Source organism: Anser anser, assembly GCF_964211835.1.
Source record: "Anser anser genome assembly, chromosome: 16".
NCBI lineage: Eukaryota > Metazoa > Chordata > Aves > Anseriformes > Anatidae > Anser > Anser anser.
In genome coordinates, this window is record NC_139737.1 from 5,504,247 (window position 1) to 5,523,983 (window position 19,737).

General features: G+C 48.0%; 1 protein-coding gene across 1 annotated transcript; it reads left to right on the plus strand.

Moving 5' to 3' along the window:
- Nucleotides 1–1,561: 1,561 nt before the first annotated feature.
- On the plus strand, nucleotides 1,562–19,737 carry APCDD1L (APC down-regulated 1 like). Its single transcript, XM_083801819.1, has 4 exons — nucleotides 1,562–2,037; nucleotides 14,249–14,378; nucleotides 14,945–15,503; nucleotides 17,575–19,737. The coding sequence occupies exons 1-4, from the start codon at nucleotides 2,001–2,003 to the stop codon at nucleotides 18,337–18,339; spliced, it is 1,491 nt and encodes a 496-aa protein (XP_083657945.1). The 5' UTR covers nucleotides 1,562–2,000; the 3' UTR covers nucleotides 18,340–19,737.

Here is a 19,737-nt window from a genome sequence, read left to right on the forward strand (position 1 = left end):
GAAGGATCATAGGAGAAGTGCAGAGCCAGGAACAGAGTTTGGTCTTGGTAGAACTTGTGCCATCATCTGCCAGTGCTTCAGTGGCCTAGATCCAAAAGGAGTATGTCCAGCTTTGTAAAGGTAACTTCTTGCAAAATGATTTATTTCTCTCTGACAGCATTATAAAGGACAGCTTTTTTTGCCTACGCATTTGATGATTTATGTATTTGTAAATATAATAAAACCACAGTGGTTTGGACATTTACCGAGAATGACTGGTTTGGAGAATTTAAGAAACAAAAAGAGATAAAAACATCAGCTTGAAAAAGGAGTGTCTGCATTACAAACGGACTTTGTTATTTTTATCTTGGCAAGTATCATTAAACTTTAATTCCTTAGGCACCCATGACAGATAAGTTTGTCCCACTTTGCTTTAAAGATGTTATGCGTTACTTTTGACAAAGTAATAAAATCACTGCACAGAAACCTCACTTCAGCCTTCTGATGCCTCTGCTCAGCAAATATGGGACTGCACAATGAGGCCTCCACTTCTCATTCCAGTCAGTGGGACTGCTGTTGTGAACTGGGAGACCATTTTTTTTTTCACCTTAAAGTTTCTGTTTATGGAGCGAAATAGCCACTTTCATTAGAAAAAGTAAGTTTGCAGAGTCATGGGATTCTGCTGGGGGTGTGCATTCATTTTGGTTTGCGCCTGAGCTCTCTGTCTCATTTGCAAAAACTGTGCCTAGTTTTTCAGCCCGGAAATATGTGCTAAACCTCAGCCTTTAGTGCAGACACTGGAATGAGTATTAAACTATCAGAGTCATTACAGCTTGGCCTCTTCCTCTCACAGCTTCCCAAGACAACCCATACATTATCGGGAAACACATTGTTTTGCTTGCTTGAAGGGTAGCAAACGACCAGCTTCACCTTCAGCCAACATCTCGTTTCCTGCTCATTGCTAATCACCAGCACAGACAAAGAAAAGTGCTATTTTGTCCTAGGCACATTTCAGTTCAGGTTTGCGCTCAACTTTGTGCCAAGAGGTGGTTATAGGCCCTCTATCTATCATGGCCATCCTGCGGGCCTAGTTTGGAGAAGGGCAAGGCAAGGTGGGGAACTGGCTCACGCCAGCACCTGCAGCGGGGTGAGCTGAGCTTGACACAGGCCCCTGTGAGCCACCAGGCCAGGAGCACCCTTCAAAGGCTCCTACTTTTCCTCAGTGTGGGATATTATGAGGACTTTTAATGGGTTTAAATCCTTCAAGGGGCACACTAGCATCTCTTGACGACCTCGGCAGCGGAGGCTGAAGAGAAGGGTGCGCAGATGGGTCTGAGGGAGCAGTGGGCCATAGCGGGACAACGATGCCCAGAACGTGTGAGGGAGCCGTGGACCATGGCGGCTGTGGGGCTGTGTGGGACGACGCCGGGGGCGCCCCGCTGAGGAGAGCGCTGGGCCCGGGGCAGCCAGGGCCGAGGCGGGGACGACAAAGACCGAGGCCGGCCCTCAGGCTCGGCCGGTGCCGCGTCGGGGGGAGCCGGTCCCGGGGGTGCCGGTCCGGGGGTGCCGGTCCGGGGGTGCCGGGGGAGCCGCGGCGGGGCAGCCCCCTCGGCGTGCGCGATGCGCGGCCGCATGTGGGGCGCAGGCGGCGGAGTCTCCACCTCTTCTGGCAACTTGAACCTGCGGCTGCCAAGCTCCATTAGAGCTATCAGCAGTCGGGGGGGGACGCACTTCACAGCGAAGGCGGGGGTTGAGTTGCCTTTTTTTTTTTTTCTTTTCCTTCTTTTTAAATATATATTTTTTCCCCCTCTTCGAAAGCTTGTGGCTGAGCACGGGGACCGCTCCGGAGCCTCCCTCCCAGCTCCCGCCGGGCTGAAGCCGGGGTCCCCCCGCCGCGGGCACCGGGGGCCGCCCATGGCTGCGCCGCCACCGGGCGCCGCGCCCCGCTGAGCTCCGCGGGCACCGGCGGCCATCGCCCCTCTTCGGCCGGCGGCTCGGCGAGAGGAAGCAGGGCGCCCACCATGCTCCGGTGCTGGTGGCTCGCAGGGCTGCTCGTAGGTAGGTGGCACCGGGGGTGGCGGTAAGGGGGGAGAGGGTGCCGGGGGAGAGGGGTCGCCCCCTCGGGGAGCTCCCCGGGAGCAAGGGGGGTGGCGAGAAGGGTGCAAGGAGGTGGGCAGGAGTTTGTTAGGAGGCTGCAGGGAGCGTGGGTGAAGCCTGCGAGGGGAGAGCGCAGCGCAGCAGTTCCTCAGCTGAGGAGGAGGGATGCGAGGCGGGTGCGGGGAGGTTGCAAAGCGGGTGCGAAGAAGCGGCACGGAGGGTGCCGGGAGGCTGCAGGGGGTGAAAGGACTGCTAGGAAATCGCCCGGCGGGACTCCGTGCTGCAGGACGGGGGTCCCGGGGTGCCCCCCGCAGCCTCGGGACAGGCAGGAGGCACCCGGAGCCCCAGCCCCGCTCCCCGGGACGTCCCCGGCCGTGCTCCTGCTCCTCGCAGCGCCGCTTCCCGCAGGGAGAGCCCCGGGACGGAGCCCGGAGTCCCGGGGATGCTGCCGGGCTGTGGGACCGGTGTGTGTGTGTGTGCGTGTGTGTGCTGGGGGGCACAACCCGCCAGGGGTCCTCCCTCTGCCCCGGGGTGCAGGGTGCCAGGCTGCGGGACCCTCTGCCCAAACCTTTGCCGTTCTCGCCTCCCTGCAACCTGGGGGTGCCGGGGGGCGGCAGGGCTGGGGAGCAGCCCCCCGGCCGTCGCCGCTCGCTCCCGGCCGGCCGGCGGAGCACGGGGAGCGCCGCAGCTCGGCGTGGCTCAAGGAAGGGCTCAGGGGATTCCCAGTGGCTCTGCAGAGCTGCTGCTGGGAGTCATCCCTGGGAGAGCCCAGCACCTGCCCCGGCCAGGGACTGCTTCAGAAGTCTCCTCCAGGGACACGGAGCCCCAGCTGTGCCGACCCTCCGAGCAGCGCAGGCTGCATCTTTGCGGCCGCCTTTCGGAAAGGCTTCTTGCAACCCCACAGTTCTTGGAGCAGTTTCAGAAGAAAAGGTTCTGGCTTGAGAGAGCATATGGGAGAACAAAGACAACTGTGCTGTGAAAAAGGCAAAGTGATTTCTGTTTATGACAAAGAGCAGAGCCTGGGGAAGGCTTCCCCATCCTTGGACAGAGTGTTTTCCTAGGAAATGCACAGGAGACCCTTGAGTGAAACTCCACACCCCTGAACAGGTGAAGGGAAAGGTGGGGAGATAGCTGCCATGCCCCCTGTGCAGCCTGGACCCTGGATATCCAGCCAGCTGGATATTCTTTCCTTTCCTTTCTACCACTTGCTTTACTCCTCTGAGTCTTTGGGCAGCACAATATCACACTAACTTGCCTCTTAAACTTGGGGCTCTGTTTAGTGAGCATTGCAGAAGAATCGTGTAGTGACAGCTGCTGGAACTTATTTGCATTAAGAGTGAAGGACCACACTACAGAAAGAAATCTCTAAGCATGGTACTTGTATAGGGTTATTTTTCTGCTCTCCTTATCTGGGATCTTTGTCATACACTGTTTCCCAAATATAAGACTTCACAGGTTGGGAAATATGTATTCTGCCTCTCTATAGATTTCATTAATTCAAGTTGCTCTGCTCACAGATCTGTTATACTGCATTATGAAAGATTACACATCTAAGTCTAATTAGAATACTGCTTTCTTAAATTATCATACAGTTTTAGTCCAATCTAATTAAAACCCAGTGCTTTTCCATCTAATGTCAGTGACAGATTTTCCACTGATTTCAGTAAGAACAGAAGTTGGACCCTAAAACATATGTTTAAATAGCTAAGTCAGATCCAGAACTCATTAAAACCAAAGCAAGGTTTGCCAGTGACTTCAGTGTGAGCAAGACTGGTATTCTGAATTTTGCATAAAACTGAACATCAGCATGACACCAGCGCATAATTAGTTGAAAAAATACTTCAGATAGGTAACTGGATCTGATTTTGGAGTCTCCACCAGCAAAGAATCACTCATTCTTGGAAATGTCCCGAGAGACTTGCTGAGTTTTTACCTAAGCTTTCATTAAAGTCTTTACATTCCAATAACACCACACTGATATTTTTCATGTGTAGCTTCTCCTCCATGGTTTTAACATAAAGGATCTATTCTTGCTTCCAAAGTTTATTTTAAATTTGAAAATAACTGTGATGGGGTAAGATAAGATAAGATCAGCAGTTGCATTCATTTGTGTGATTAGGAAGAGAATCCTCTAAATGATAGCAGTGAATTAAATCTAGATGTATGTATTTGCACGTATATATATATTTATACCCACTATTAAATTAATATCATTGTCTTTGGATCAAATGTTTGTTTTGGGCAATGTTTACTTTGCTAATTTATTTTTTCCAAGTTGGCATTTTTTTCTTCTTCATTTCTCTAGCTGGCCAAAAAATCAACAACTAATGTATTATGCTGGGTCGTGTGACTTGACTCTATTTGTTCTTCCATAATGATAGGTTAGCCATGTTTCAAAGTATATGGATATAGATAAAAACAGGGCTGAGATGTAAAAAAAGCACAAGTGAAAAAAATATCGTGTGGTTTCTATATTTTCCCCACAAGCACAAATTGTTGAGTAAGGAGATTTTCAAAAGCCAGAAATTGCTATGAAGAAAACCAAAGCTGGAATCCAATGCTAGGGGAGGCTGCATCTGGCAGAACAAAGTTTGGAAAGAGATTTTGCTTTCAATGGGATCCTGTGTTTCCCCACAACACAGCATATGTCATCTATAAAAACAACGCTTTCATGGATGAGATACCATCACTGCTATAATCAACCTCAAAATTAGGAAGCACCTACACAATACTGTTACACAGTACCTCTGGTTTTCTTACCTATTTGCTAAGGAAGATAAGGCTATGAAAACAGAGAATTCCTAACTTTGTGATTTTAAGAAAGAACATCTAAGATACAACAATACCAAGAAACTGACAGTGATAAAGTGGGAATTTTAAAACGTAACCCTTTTCCTGTAGGCTAAGGGTTCCTCCAGAACCTGAAAATATGATTCATACGACAGCTCCTTCTCTAACCAATTTAAATTGTGTAACATCTGAGGGGTTAGTAATCTGCAATCTGTTATTTTTTATTTTTTTTTCTTTAGGGAGCTAAAAGGTCTCATGCTGTAAAGTGCGAAATTGGAAAAGTTGTATTTCTGTGTATTAGAAAAAAAAATCTGATGTCTATGTGAAAAGCCAAAGCTCCAGATTGTTAAGTGTTAAAGGGGTTCAAATACATCATTATTTTTTTTATTTTTACCAGGGTGATGGTGTGATAATAATGTCTTTCATGCTGATGTTTTCTCATTTTGACTGAACAGCTTTTTAAATAATCATGGTTTGAGTTGAACTGAAAGTGAGAATGCTGCTATGAAGCTCAGCTCCTGTGGCACTGTAAGAGAGACATTTGGATCAGTTCAGCAACATCTCTTGACTCAGAACTGGTGTGATGGTACATAAATCAACAAGAGAAATCTCACCACTGAGGGTTCAGAGAGATTTGCTTAAGTCTAGTCTTTAAAATAAAGCCTTAAGCATAAGTGCACCCATTTGATCAGTCACTTAAAAAAATCCCTCCCCAGGGTTTCTACTGTGTTAATATGAAGCACTGACAAATCTGTGACATTTTGGTCTTGTCCGTGTCAAAGACAGAGAGCCTTGGAAATGAGCTTTTGCCCCTGTACGCGGAACAACGTATACTCCAAGCTCCCCACTGAGAGAACTGGATTCGCCTTGTTCACATTTACTAAATCCACAGGTGCTGGACACTGGCAGGTTATGGCTTTTAAGTATCTCTTCTGCCCTGCTAATACAAAACCATGATGACACTTTATTTTTAAAGCTCTTTTTCACAGAAAAAATATTTTCTCCTGGTTAGACTCCCTGGAAAAGGTGAGTGAAAATATAAGTGACAGCAAAGTTTTGCTGCGAAAAATTCCTAAGTTTTGTTAATTTTGAGTAGCGCGAGTCCCTTTATTAGATTATGCAGCACGTAGGCTGAATGTCAACTTTGATTTCAGCATCTGTCGGCAGTGTTTAAGAGAACTGGAACACATCAAAACTTGGCTAATGTTGACAGGCAAAACAGTAGACTGAAATTTCAAGCTATCTAGAAACCACACCCAGACCCCAAAACACATGTTAGAAGTAACTTTAATTCTCTGCTTCAGCTGAACAAGTAACCTTTTTCTGTGGTCACGTGTGATTCAAGTTAAACATGCGTGCATATTTCTGGTGTGGGATGTATCAGTTTACCACCTTTGTGCAGAACCACTTTCTCTGAGGATACCCTCCACTACGACTGCTTTTGAATGCCCTTCTCCTCCTTGGTTTTGTGGGAGCCAAGTAGCCTTAGACTATTAGATCCCATTAGATCCTATTTTTATTACTATAAACAGTATACTTGCAGCAGTGCCAAGACTCCTATTGTGTTAGGTGCTAAATAAGGAGAGAACAAAAGGATCGTTCTTTTTTTAGAGGGTTTATAATCTAATTTCCTGGACTTAGATTTTCAGCAGTGAGTACTCAACATTGCAGGGACATACTGGGATTCCCAGCTGTGTCCAGCAGTTAGAACCTACTGTGGTCATTTATGTCTTTACGGACCTAAATGCCTTGGTGCTTCTGGGCCATACTTCTGGTCCCGTGGAGGCGATTTCAATGAGGAGGAGGACAAACAATGAGCTTACACAGGAGAGCAGCTGTCTCCCGTGGGAGCCAGGGACTGGGACTGCTCCATGGCAGTGGGAGACTGAAAGGCCACTCTCAGCATCCCGCCAGCTCCCTGCCAAGAGCGGGTTATTCCCTGCTGTGCTAAAGCTTTGTTCAACCCCTCTAAATCCTGCCAAGCAAGTGGACTTGTGCTGCCTACTGGATTGTGCGTCGAGAAGTTCACCCTGATATACAAGCCACATTTTTTCCCCTCTTCATTCACTCCCAACAGAACCTCTTTATTCAGTGTAAGGAATTCCTTCCCTTCCTTGGTGTTTATGCTTTGTGAATATTTATAGGCTGTTATCATGTCCATCTCTCCCCAGCTGTCACTCAGCCAGGCTACATGCACTCTGCTCTCTTAAATCTTGCTTCGTAACTCAATGCCTCCCACCCCCTAATCATTTTTTGTTGTTCTGCTCTCAACTCCCGCCAGTTCCAGTTGCTCATTTTGCTTTGGGTAAATGCTATATTTATGTTAATATTATGTGGTGGGTGGTCTTCTCTGTGCTTACGGTCCATGTGAGTGATTTAGATGTTTAAAATGACGTGGGCATTTTATAGCCAAGCCATTGCCTGATTACCAGTTCCGCTCTTCAAAGCACTCCGGGAAAAAATACGCTTAGCCATCACTATTAAAAATGGCCACAATAGCCACTAATAAAGTGCCTGTGCAAGGGTTTGAAGGAATTGCCAAAACTGCATGGGTGCTCTATATTCAAAATGATGGTGTGCCATGAATTTCAAAACCATGCGCTATATTGTCTAATGAGTTTCCATCTTATCTAAATTAAAGAAGATAGATGTAGTATTTCCCATTTGGTTAGAATATGAATTCTGGTTAGAATTTAACTGAGTCACGGTTGTACCCCTGGGGTGTTGTTCAGCCTTGGACTGAGCGGGTTTGGTTTTGTTTTTGAGAGGAAAGGCCTTCCTCCAGCTGTCCTCACCGGTCTCCCACCATCCAGGTGTCCAGGGGATTAGAGATCATCGCACTCAGATCTCCCCCATGTAACCAAAATCAAATTTAAACTCTCACCTGTGTTCAAGGAAAAAAGCTCGAGCATTCCCCTTCTTCCCTTCATTTTCTGTTGCCTTTTACTTCCGTGTTTCTCTGTGCCAGACTTCTGCGGCAATACTGGTCAGAGCTTAACACAGGTCACGATGTGTTAGTGTCGCCTGAACCCAGTTGCTTTTTTTCAGTGCTTGCCAACGCTGAAAAAAAGAAGGCAAGTAACAATTATCCCGTTAGTTCTTAACTCTTCTGATTAACCACCCCTTTCCCCCCCGTGCTGTGGGTTTCGGAGGCCGCAGCCGGGGTTGCGGGGAGCCCTGTGCCCTCAGCTGGCACGGGACACCTGCCCGCTCCCTGGTCCCTGGCGCGGGGCTGGCAGCAGGACAGCTTGCTGCTGCCCACAGCGGCTGGGCCAGCTGGGGACCGTCTGGCCATATGGCATTGCTCAGCTGTTCTTGAGGAAATCGTTCGCCTTGCACTGTTTTAGCCGTGGGAGAGGCGTAAGAAGGCCTCTTGCTGAGGCCTGCTGGGTGGTGGGAGGAAGGAGGAAGGGGTGAGGTGGCTCCACAGTGCCTGTGGGCTGCCAGGCCGGTGCGGGCATGGCGAGTAAGGCTCTGTCGTGTAACCAAAAGGCCTGGCATCGCGGGCAACGTTAGCCCCAGGAGGTCTCTTGGGAGGATGTGCTCACACCCACCGCTGGGGCTTTTGTTTCACATCATGCTGCCCTGGTCCTCTGTGCCAGGTGGTGTGCCTCGCTTTGCTCGCTCCATCTGGAGAGAGTAGGCCGTACCCCATTTCTCCTTTGTCCCCTTCGTTCTTCCAGTGAGTGTTCACCGCCAGCTTGTGGGGAAGGGCATTTTCTGAATAAGGGCCTGACGCTGTGTAGTAACGGTCATGGGATCTTTCCTATTTATGACTCCTGTGAAAGTGGGATCAAGCCCTGCAATCCCATTGACAGTGTTAGGCCTGGTTTTCTTCTTCAGGGTAAACAGCCAGAGAGAGCAGTTTTAAGAGCCATTTTATGTAAATGTAGTTTATATTGAAGAGGATCTCTGGGATGCGGGAGAGAAAATCTTCTCCCTTCCCTGCTGCAAATCCCATCTGTCTTGTCATCTGTCCCTGGACATGACACTTACAGGAGAAATAAATGGTTCCATGATTCCTAGAGTAAAATATTTACCTCTCTAGTGCCTTAAAAACCTCTAGTCAACTCACCACAAGTGCTTCACTATTTTAATTGTGGACATGAGACAAATCAGACAAAGATCACAGCCTCAGAAGACAGCTAGGCTAAAACCATTTAATACAGTGTCTGAACTTGTTTTTTAACGTGCTTAAAGCTACGGGGTGAAAGTATGTTTCAAAAAGTTCTTCTCTAAAATCCTGAGCTCCTTGGGACTTTTGAGTGAGCTTTTTGAGTTCCCTCCTAGGATCTGCAGAATTTCATATATGGTTATTCAGCCATGATAGCTAACATATGTAATACACTTACTGTGCCACCCTTGAAAGAATACTGAGAAACTTCTAGTGAATTCAAAGCATTTTGCAAATAGCATGAACCGAGCATCAAACTGGTAAAAAAGCTATATATAACTATACCCATTTTACTGACAAATAAGAGAAGGGATGAATAATAGAAATACTTTTCCAGAAGCCAAACAGTACTCCAGTGAAAGCACTGGCATCGTCCCTCAACCACTTGACCACATTCTGGCACCAGTTCAGGGAGGCATTACTAATCAGGAAAAATGTTCATGAACTGGCTTAATTTGAAGCTCGTGCTTAAGTTTCACTGAAACCAATTAGACTTAAGCGTGTGCTTAAGTCCTGTGCTGAACTGGGTTTAGTTTGCAGATAAGCAAAATGCAAAACTGTGATGTGATACAGTATTCCACCCCCAGTGGGTTATATTTAAGTTTTTTAACTTTATAGTATTATAAAATAAAATATATCTCTTCCCACAGAATTGTTCTCTTGGGAATGCCTTATTCTGAGCGAATAAAAAGCACCACTAACTTAATCTCCACACAAATGCAAGAGAAATCGATTTGCTTAATACAGACATCTTTGCTTTTGAAAGAATGCTTATTCCTTTAGTGGCTAACCCAAAATCAATTCTGCGTGCTCTCAGGAGAGAAAAACACTAAGGAAACACTATTTTGCTCTGTTAATGATGTCTGTGTGGATAAGTACAATTTGTGTGTGCAGAATATATCGATATGTTTCTTATCATCCATTTCATTCCAGTCTGAACATTCCTTAGAAAATATCAAAGGTTTTATGTCATCTCTAAATGAAGAAATGTGTAATGCTCCATGACTTCAGGCACTGATCTTATCCCTGTGAATGTGTGACTAACTGAAACATTAGATTTATAAATTGAAATAATAAATTCTGGCCATAGGAGGCAATAACATGTAACAGATTAAGCAACCTAGCTCTGGAGAAGAGTTGATCTACAGTAACTAATTTGGTGCAAACTCTAATGTATGCATTTTCTCCTCCATTTATAAAGAAACAGATGTGTGACTCAACTTTGCGCTTTTCCAAAGTCAATCTGTGTGGAGGAACACAAACAAGATTTGTTTCCAACAAGGCATGTTACAATATTTCTCTCCTGGCTGGTATTTTTTTCCTTCATAATGGAGAAGTGGGTCTGAATCTGCAGCATACAGTAGTTTGTAGTACAGCCCCCGTGGCAGGTTCTCATTTCAGGCTTGGCCATTGCCTAGGAATCTTTCGTCCTAATTTTACCAAGAATTTACTTCGCGTAGGAATTTCCAGTTCTGCCTTTCTATCATTTGATGCTGCGGGTCTGATTTTTCTAAAAATTGCTTATACAAATGAGCGTATGGAATAGTTGATTAGTATTTGCTACTGCAGTTGCCTCAAGGCTTGATCCAGTTTCTGCTGATTCCAGGGATCAGCCTCCGTTCCTGGGTACTGGCGTTCCTAATTGCCTGAGAGCTTGTGCAGCCCTATTGCCTGGAGACCTTGGGCCAGTGCTTTGGATGCAGCACGCACCAGAAAGCTGGAAAAAGATACTGTTTTGTCTAGCTGCTGCACTGAGGAGCTCTCTGGAAACGCTTGTGGTTAATCAATACAGACAGACAGGATAACGAGTGAGTGGAAGAGATCACAGTTGAGGTTTTTTTTTTAGATTTTCCTATGAATGGGTATTTTTGTCTTGAAGATGAATTGTGAATAATTTCCTCCTCCTCCCCCCCAATAACAACTCTGTGAAGCAGTCAATTTGAGTCTCTTAAGACGGAGAGAGAAGCTGCCCTGATGCGCTTCCCCAGGGGCTGAGTAACAGAGTGACATATGAGTGACAGCCACTTTATGCTGCTCTTGGAATAGAAATGTGCCCTAACTACAGATTTTAGGTCTGGAACTGAACTTTTCCAAATTGAAATACTGTGTGGATCTGGTGGGACTGGGCTGGAGTATTTGAGAGAGAAAAGCAGCCACAAAATTTGGATTCAAGCCAGTAGCTTTTGGTTTGAGGATGCATCCAGCTTGGAGTCTTGTGTACAGTTAAGTAAGACAAAATCCTTAGGAATTCCCATCATGTCAAATATTTACATTCTGGAGGGTTTTTTCTTTTTTCTTTTTTTCTTTTTTTTTTTTCCCATGGAGTTTGATCCTGATTATAAAAATTCCCTTTTCTATTGAACGTGTCAAAATCTTGTGATGGTGTTGCCAAAGTGTCTGTGCTCTCAAACAATGTAGACTTTTGGTGTTTCTGCCAAAAGCAGCAATAAGGGTTCAGTCAAATATTGAAGCTTCTGCTGCAATAAACACACACACAGAGCAGTTAGCAAGTTCAGAATGTGGCTGTATTTTGCACTGTTATTTCGGTATAACTATAGACTACACCGACACCTCTGGAGTCTTTCTGTGGTTATAAGCAAGAGCAAATTTGGCCTGTCTAGTCTGTTACCTCTAATCCAAATACAGTTATTTTTTAGTTTACAGTATTCTCTAGGATAATGATTTCATGTGTTTTTAAGTGTAATTCAGTCTGGACTGTCATTGAACCAAAAGCTGTGCCAGTAATTAGGCCTCGTGATAGGGCAGGCAGATGAAGCTTGGTGTATTTTGCAGGTGTGTAAAAGAGCACACAGGGGTAAGGCATACACGGGAGTAAATTTTCCTGAGAGCACAGAGCAAAGTCATGGCAGAAATTTGATGAAAGTGCAGAGCTCTAACTCTGGGCACCCACAGAGATGCTGAAATGAAGGCATAACTAATAACAATGAGTTTTGTCATTCAATATTGTCTGCTTTTCATATGAGGGCTCACAGGAACTGCTCTTTAGGAAGCACTATGCAAGCAATTGTGAAGGAGCTGGCTATCCCTGCTCACCATGTCAAGCCCTTACAGATGATTAAAACAGTACAATTGTAAGTCTGCTCCAGAAAGACCCCTTAACACTAATAATATGTCTTTCCAGCTAGTTTATGCACTTCAGTGCATAGTGAGGTACCAGAACATCCACGGCTGGTTTCACTAGCCTTTAGGTAGGTAGGCTGCTTCTGTTACTGCTCCCCTGCTTAGCTGGGGGCTTCATTTTCCATGTGGTTATTCCCTTTGTGACCTGTGATAGTTTAAGGGTTTGTGTGCTAAAATCTGCACAAATGCATTTCAAAGATGCTGTTACTGTGATGCGTAAAACCTTTGCAAACGGCAGCTCTGTAGTGAAGAGACTAAATTTGTGCGTCATAAGTCTTAAGTTGTATAGTATTAGATTAGTAATAAAATACCATTTGAGTGGAAATGCCTCTGCTTTGCCACATGTTCAGGAGCCTCTGACTTGCACAACAAGAGTTTATTTGCTGAGTTGCCGTTTCGCTTGGTGTAGGCCTTGTGTGTATTTGTGGCAAACAGATGCTGAAGATTTTCAGCAGGCATTTGACCCCGTGTGCGTGGAGGACGCATTGATGCCAGAGAGGAGAGGCTCCTGTCTCGGAATATATTGGCTGTTGGGAATCGAGGGAGCCTCCCTGGTAGACCCCAGCTGTGAATCTGGCCCTGAGTGTTTATATTTGTGTTACATCCCAAGCTTTTGAGCCAGGGAATTTTGCTGACGTTGCTCAGCAGCTTGTATGTAGTCTTGCCCATGGTTGACAGCAGACCCACATGCGCTAGCTGCCTTTGCAAACACTTCTTGTTACAAGGGTGCTGCTCAGAGAGGTGCTTGTGCCCTCCCAGCCTGGCTCGGGCCCTTTGTGGTTCCTTCCCTCACGTACAGTCAGATGGTTTGGGTTTCCCTTCCAATGAGAGGTCTGGTTTAAACAAATTTCCCTACAAAGATCACGGGGTGGTTCAGGTTATGTGAAGGCGTTGGCTCATAGGGACTAAGAGGAGCAGTTGCGATTTGTTGTGGAGCACATGAAGATCAGATCTCTCCAGTCGTGATCTTGACTGAGGAGGGGAATGGATTACATGTGCATAAGCCATAAAAGTTGGCTTGAACATTTCCAGCACACTGCTACAAAAATTGCAAAGCACAGCTAGGGCGAGTGAACGCCGGCTGGGCTAATAAACCCGGGGCAGCGCTGGGCCGGCCTGGAACCGCACCAGGCTGCGGGACCTGGCTTTGCCGGACGGACACTTGTCCAACTGCAGAAAATCGGTGGGGTTTCAGGAGCTGTGCTGGGAACTCGTTTCACATCGTTACAGAGGCAAATCCCATGTTTCTTACTGAAGCAAACTCATGATGAATGCCACAGAAGTTTGCCTAAGCAAAGAGTGAATAACATACAGGAATATATGCATATATGTGTGTGTGCATGCAAAGGTCTTCAGGATTTAGCTGAGTGTTCGCACATTCCCTAAGCCAATAACATCCGTTGTTATGGGAAATGAGGTAAGTGACAGAATTACTGTCCTTATGGCGGGCGACAGGCGAGTCTAATGTTCCCATGCTGTAATTCCCTGTTCCAGTTACTGCTTCAACAATAGCTTCAGAGAGAGAACAGGAACAAAGCACGCTCAGTTTTATTCGAAGATTTCATCTAAAAAAGTGGCTGCGTTTTGTTCAAACCAAAGCTGGAAAACAGTAAATAAAATTTCAGTATCCTTAACCAACTGTTCGCTTCTTCGCTCACCCGGCTGGGGTGTCAGGCTCTGACTGGATCTTCTGGTGAACGTAACCCAGGAGGTTTTCTGGGCCTCGGTGCGTAAAAGGGTCTGTGCCTGTGAGGAAGTGCACGTCCTGCTCGGCAGGGCCTGGCCGTGGGTGCCCGGCCGTGGGTGCCCGGGCCTGGCTGTGGGTGCCCGGGCCCGGCTGTGGGTGCCCGGGCCCGGCTGTGGGTGCCCGGGCCCGGCTGTGGGCTCTCGCCTCCGCGGCCCCTCAGCGGGGTCCCCAGCCCCGAGCACCCCCGGGGCCTTCCCGGGAGCTCTGCGCGGCCCCGCGGTTGGGCTTATGCGGAGGGTTCGCACCCTCCGCGCTGCTGACGACTTCTTCCCCCCTTTTCTTTCTCTCGCCCCCATTTTCTCTCCCCCGACCCGGCGCAGCCTGCGCTGCCGCGGAGCCGCCGCTGCGCTGGGAGCCGCGGTGCCGGCAGCAGCTCCGCCACCTGCAGGACGGCGCCAGGATCGCGGCGCGGCTGCCGCCCCGCCTGGAGGGCCGCTGGGTGTCCACCGGGTAAGGCCCTTCCTCCTCCTCCTCCTCCTCCTCCTCCTCCTCCTCCTCCTCCTCCTTCACCCCCGGCACCCCGGTGCCCCCCGCCCCGAGCCGCCCTTCAGCCCTCTTGCCTCTGTCCCTCCCCAAGCTCCCGTCCCCGGGGCACGAAGCGCGGTGTCACGCCCAAAGAGTGCCGCCAGCACCCATGGGATTTCGCAGGATCACACCCATGGGATTTCGCAGGATCACAGGACGGCTCGGGTCCGAGGGGACCCTAAAGGTCACCCGGTTCCAGCCCCCTGCCGCAGGCAGGGACGCCACCCGCTTGATCAGGTTGCCCAGGGTTTGGGGAGCAGGTGCTCAAAATCACCCACCCGAGCACTGCCACCGGCGGTGGGAGGCTCCTGACCTCAGCGCTGCTTGCACCCACACTCGCCCCTGCTCTCCCTGCACCCCAATTTCACCCATCCCGGGCAGTGCAGGTGTCCTAGTCCCACGCCACCCCTCTGCTCCCCATCCCGCTCCGTGCAGGGTGCCCGCCTGCTGTGCCCCGTGTGTGGGTGGCTCACGCCTGCCTTCGTCCCCAGGTGCGAGGTGCGGCCGGGACCCGAGTTCCTCACCCGATCCTACCTCTTCTACGCCAACCGCCTCTTCAAGGCTTACCAGTTCTACTACTGGGACCCCTCCTGCCGGGAGCCCTCGTACTCCCTGGTCATCAAGGGCAAGCTGCGCCTGCGCCAGGCCTCCTGGATCACCCGCGGGGCCACCGAGGCCGACTACCACCTCCACAAAGTCGGCATCGTTTTCCACAGCCAGAAAGCCATGCGGGAGGTGTCCTCCTGGATCAACCAGACCTCGGGCGAGGGCTGCAGCGGGTTCCTGCCGCCGGGGCGCACCTGGGCTCCCGGAGCCCTCTACGAACTGCTGAGTGCCAAGTCCGAGCGCGACTGCACCGCAGCCCTGGGCTTTGCCATGCACGAGCTCAGCCTCGTGCGGGTGGAGAAGCATTATCAGCCCTTGCTGGAGCCGCAGCAGAGCGGCAGCCAGCTGGTGGAAGAGCTGTACCTGGGGGACATTCACACGGACTGGGTGGAGAGGCGCCACTACCGACCGACCGGTTACCAGCGACCGATGCAGAGCGCCGTGGTAAGAACAATGCTTTAGCACAGGCCCTATTGAGAGCAGATTCCCGGCTCTCCCCTCATCAGTTCACTGGGCTTTGTGAAGCACACGTTATTTTTGTGCTGTTAAAATACTGATCACCTGCACCTCGAGCCCTTGTTATCCCACGGACCCACAGGAGGAGATGCAGGGCATGGGTGTGGGTTCACAGCATAAGAAGTAAGCCTGCAATGGCACGAGCCTGGAGTTAATGGCTTTTCTTTGGCTCTGTTTTCCTAGGAAATGCAATTTCCTAGTTTCCTGCACCACAGTCAGTGAAAGCTTTGGGCTGCACATCATTAGAGGCTGCCTACGCGCTGTTTGTCTTCCATCCCTCTCTAGCTCTTTGTCATGTCCTTCGGGTTTAGAGAGGAGCGAGGAAGCAAGTGTCTGCCATTAAATCATTGCTCCTCAGCGTAATGCCATTAGAGGAGGAAGTTGCTCTGAGTAACACTATTACACTGAGATTTAACTTTTAGTTTGACATAAATAAAACTGAGCAGGAGACCTGGTTGCTTTTTATTTTATATTTTGCTTTGTTTCCAGGAAAGCACATTTTTATCTGAATCGTAGCTTATCAATTCAGAAATTATTGAGTAGTGAGATGGGGTAAAAAATCCTCTTTGAACTTTACAGTTTAGATGGAACTCAATTAACTGAAGAAAAGTCTTTTGTGTGCAGCTTTCGAGGGGCAACATTTCCCCACACCCCAAACTACAGCAACTGGACTTGGAAAAAGAAAACCACAGAGCAACACCTCTCTCCTCCCTCAAAAATAACCTTCTCAAATTGGTTAAACTTGTGTTATCCTGGGCCAAAACCGTATATATGAGCAAAACCAGATGGTAAACATAAACACTTTTAAAAGTTAATTTAAAACCAAACCTAAAGATACTGAAATTCACTCTCTGAATATAGCACTGTAATTAATCAGCTAACAGCTCTCCAATGTACCCGCACATGATGTCACCACTTGGCGATAATTAGAAGCTGCCATACATTAGAAATAACTTCACACAACTGGTTTAAGCAAGCAAGATTTTTGGCTTCATGTCTATAGTGATAATTTTATTGGGCACGGGGTTTTTTTCTTTCTTTTTTTACTGAACTAATATCCATTTGCCTGCACTAGTGAGAGCTACACAGCTATGTTAGGAATTATTTTTTAACCCTCTTTATGAAAATATTACCCTTATTCCCTTAAATTTATACCTCTTTTAAAGAAACCCATTCTCCCCAAATTACCTTTCATTATCAAAGAATTTCCTGTCTAAGGAGAGCATATATATTTGCCAACTTCTGGGATTATTTAGCCATAATGTACTGTATACTGTCAGCACTCATTAACGTGACAGTAGCAGTAAAACAAGCTGAAAATGACTAAATTACAGTAGACTCCAATCAACTCGCATGTAAATTACCCACCCTACAGTTAACTACTGAGTTATTCAACCTTGCTGCATACGACAGCTCAGTAAAGATTACCTCGTGTTCTAGAAAATGATATAATGTCCAAACCCTGGTTATTTAAAAATAAATCAGTTGTGATGTACGAAGTATTAGGAAAAAATTCCAAGCCACCCCAAAACAACCCTCTGGCATTTGATCGGCTGCAGGACTGCTTTGACTCGGAGTGTTGCATGAAGCACAGGCAGAGCCCTGGGGCAGCTCCTTCTCTTCTTCTCTTCTCCTTCTCCACTGCCACATCTGCTCCAGCTGCTCACAGCGAACCTCTGCCTCCCTCCGGAGCCGGGTGGCCGGGGAGCGCTCCCTGCCTGTCCAGCAGCTCTGCCCTTGCCCCATCCTCCTCCCGTCCTCCGCATGTCCTCAGCGGCCCCGCGCAGAGCACAGCCCTTCTGTCCTCCCCAGGGGACAAGAATAGCAAAGAGCCGGGGCAGCTCTTTATCTCACTTAATCTGCTTGGCTGCCTTGGGCCAAGTTTGCTGCAGTTGAACACCCTGGCGTGGGAGAGGGGAGCGTGAGCTTTTTGAACATTCTGGAAAGGGTTTTTTTTGGCTTATCAATTTACAAAAATACCATTCTTTGTCTTCTGCAGCACCACGTGCATCCTTGCCCGGCCTGTGGGATTATATACAGAGCTGACGAACACCACCCCCCCATCCTCCCCGCCAGAGCCGAGCCGCCGATGCAGCTGAGCGGCAGCTGGGTGAGCACCCACTGCGAGGTGCGGCCCGCGGTGCTTTTCCTCACCAGGTACTTCATCTTCCACGGTAACAACCACACCTGGGAAGGGTACTACTACCACTACTCCGACCCCCTCTGCAAGCAGCCGACTTTCACCATCTACGCGTCTGGGCGTTACACCCAAGGCGTCCCCTCCTCCAAAGTGAGAGGCGGCACGGAGCTGGCTTTTAAAGTCACGCAGGCTCGGGTGACGCCGATGGACCAGCTAACGGTGATGATGCTGAACTCCTCCGAGCCAGGCAGCTGCGGGCTGACAAACTCCTGGAGTGCCGGGGTGGAGCAGGATATAACACCGACGAACGGCTGCTTGGCCTTGGGCATCAAGCTGCCCCACACGGAGTACGAGCTCTTCAAAACGGAGCACGACACGAGAGACCGCAGCCTGCTGTACGTTGGCGAGAGGCCCACAGACGGGTCCAGTCCCGACCGTCCCGACAAGCGACCCACCTCGTACCAGGCACCTCTGATCCAGTGTGCTGGGGCGCCAGAGGAGTTCTCTAACTATGTTAGTCTAAAGTACTTGGGAGAAGAGGATGCTAATGGCAGTGAAGCACTAAAACCTTTGCCTGTGGCCTTTTTATTGTTTATAGCACTGCAGTTTTTAAGATGGGACTAGCAATCTATTCAGGTACAAGCACAGAATCCACATAGTCTTGGTGCTAGCGTGATTTTTATATCCTCCAAATGAGTACATCTGGAATCAGTTTTACTTAGATTTGGAAACACTTTTTTTAAAAAAAAACAAAAACAAAACACAGTGAATGAAGCCAAGAAGATATGCCTATGTACTGTTTGTCCTGTGGCTTTATTGCCTAATCTCCCCTCTTCTGTGCATAAAAATTTAATGTGGTGACATGGATGCATTGCACATTCAGTAGATAATTTAGCAATATGAGGGGAAAAAAGAGCAACATCAATTACAATTGCTGCTTGGAGCTTTTGACACTGCAAAGATTTAATCAAGGGCTTGATTCAGATGTAATTCAAACATCCAAAGTGTCAGCTGCTGAGTTTCTTTGAGGTTAAGTTCCCTCTCATCATACTCCTTATTGCTGTTTGTGCAAATTTGATCTGCCGTGTCAGTCAGCAACAGCTCCGCAGTCAGCAAGTGCTCTTGGTACGGGCACAGTTAATCAGGCCTCTCTCGGTTTATAGATACTTTCTGCAGTTTTTGTGTGTATGTACACACACGGAGATGCAACGTACAGTCTTTCACTTACGTGCGTACAAAAAGCAGCCCTCAGAGCATTACCCTGACAGACTGTTATGCCTGACCCTGGTCATAAGAGACGATGCAGTAAATGGAGAAGGCGTGTGTGCACAACTGCTCCGACTTTCAGCCTTACAGCGCTGCAGACGCTGCATCCTTGCTGCACTAGTCCGGCTGTCCCAGTGCAGTGCAGGCCTGCGCCTCGGTACGCCAGCAAAGGCAGCGCGGCGCTGCACGCGTGTCCAGCAGGCACAGGCACTGCCGGTCGTGACTCCGACTCGCCAGGCACCGAGCAAAGCAAAAGATCACTCATGAGTCTTCTCAGGCCATTTATTTTCCGTCACCTCTCTAAGCGTACTGGCATACAGGTTGTTAATCCAGCTGTCTTTTCAATCAAAAGTCACTTCCAGGTGTTCACGTAAAGACGGCTTATAAATCTGCCTCTAGTGAACAGGGGGCTGAAGAGAGAACTGACTAGCTCCAGGACAACTGGAGCTCCACCAGCAAGAAGGACAAAGTAAGAAATTACATTCCCTTGTCTGCTGCAGCTAAGAAGCACATAACTTACTTGGGGAAGACCTCCTCCCAGCAGCTAAATCCCCTCACATAAACCTATATATCTTACAAAGGATATTTTTGTTAAATCATCTATGCAATAGCTACCTTCTTAATGCTGTATTTACAAACCTGCAGCTTGTACTTAGATAATTTATGGGTTTTATAACATAAAATACTTTTTTGGGGAAATTGTACATTAATAATTCAAATGAGATGCTTATTAAATGCGTACAATTGTGACAGAAA

Bases quoted from the DNA above. Each gene is read 5' to 3' on its own strand.
- APCDD1L (XM_083801819.1), top strand. From the start codon at position 2,001: ATGCTCCGGTGCTGGTGGCTCGCAGGGCTGCTCGTAG. The intron at 2,038-14,248 runs GTAGGTGGCACC...GACCCGGCGCAG, and splicing joins GCTCGCAGGGCTGCTCGTAG to CCTGCGCTGCCGCGGAGCCG. The intron at 14,379-14,944 runs GTAAGGCCCTTC...CTTCGTCCCCAG, and splicing joins GGCCGCTGGGTGTCCACCGG to GTGCGAGGTGCGGCCGGGAC.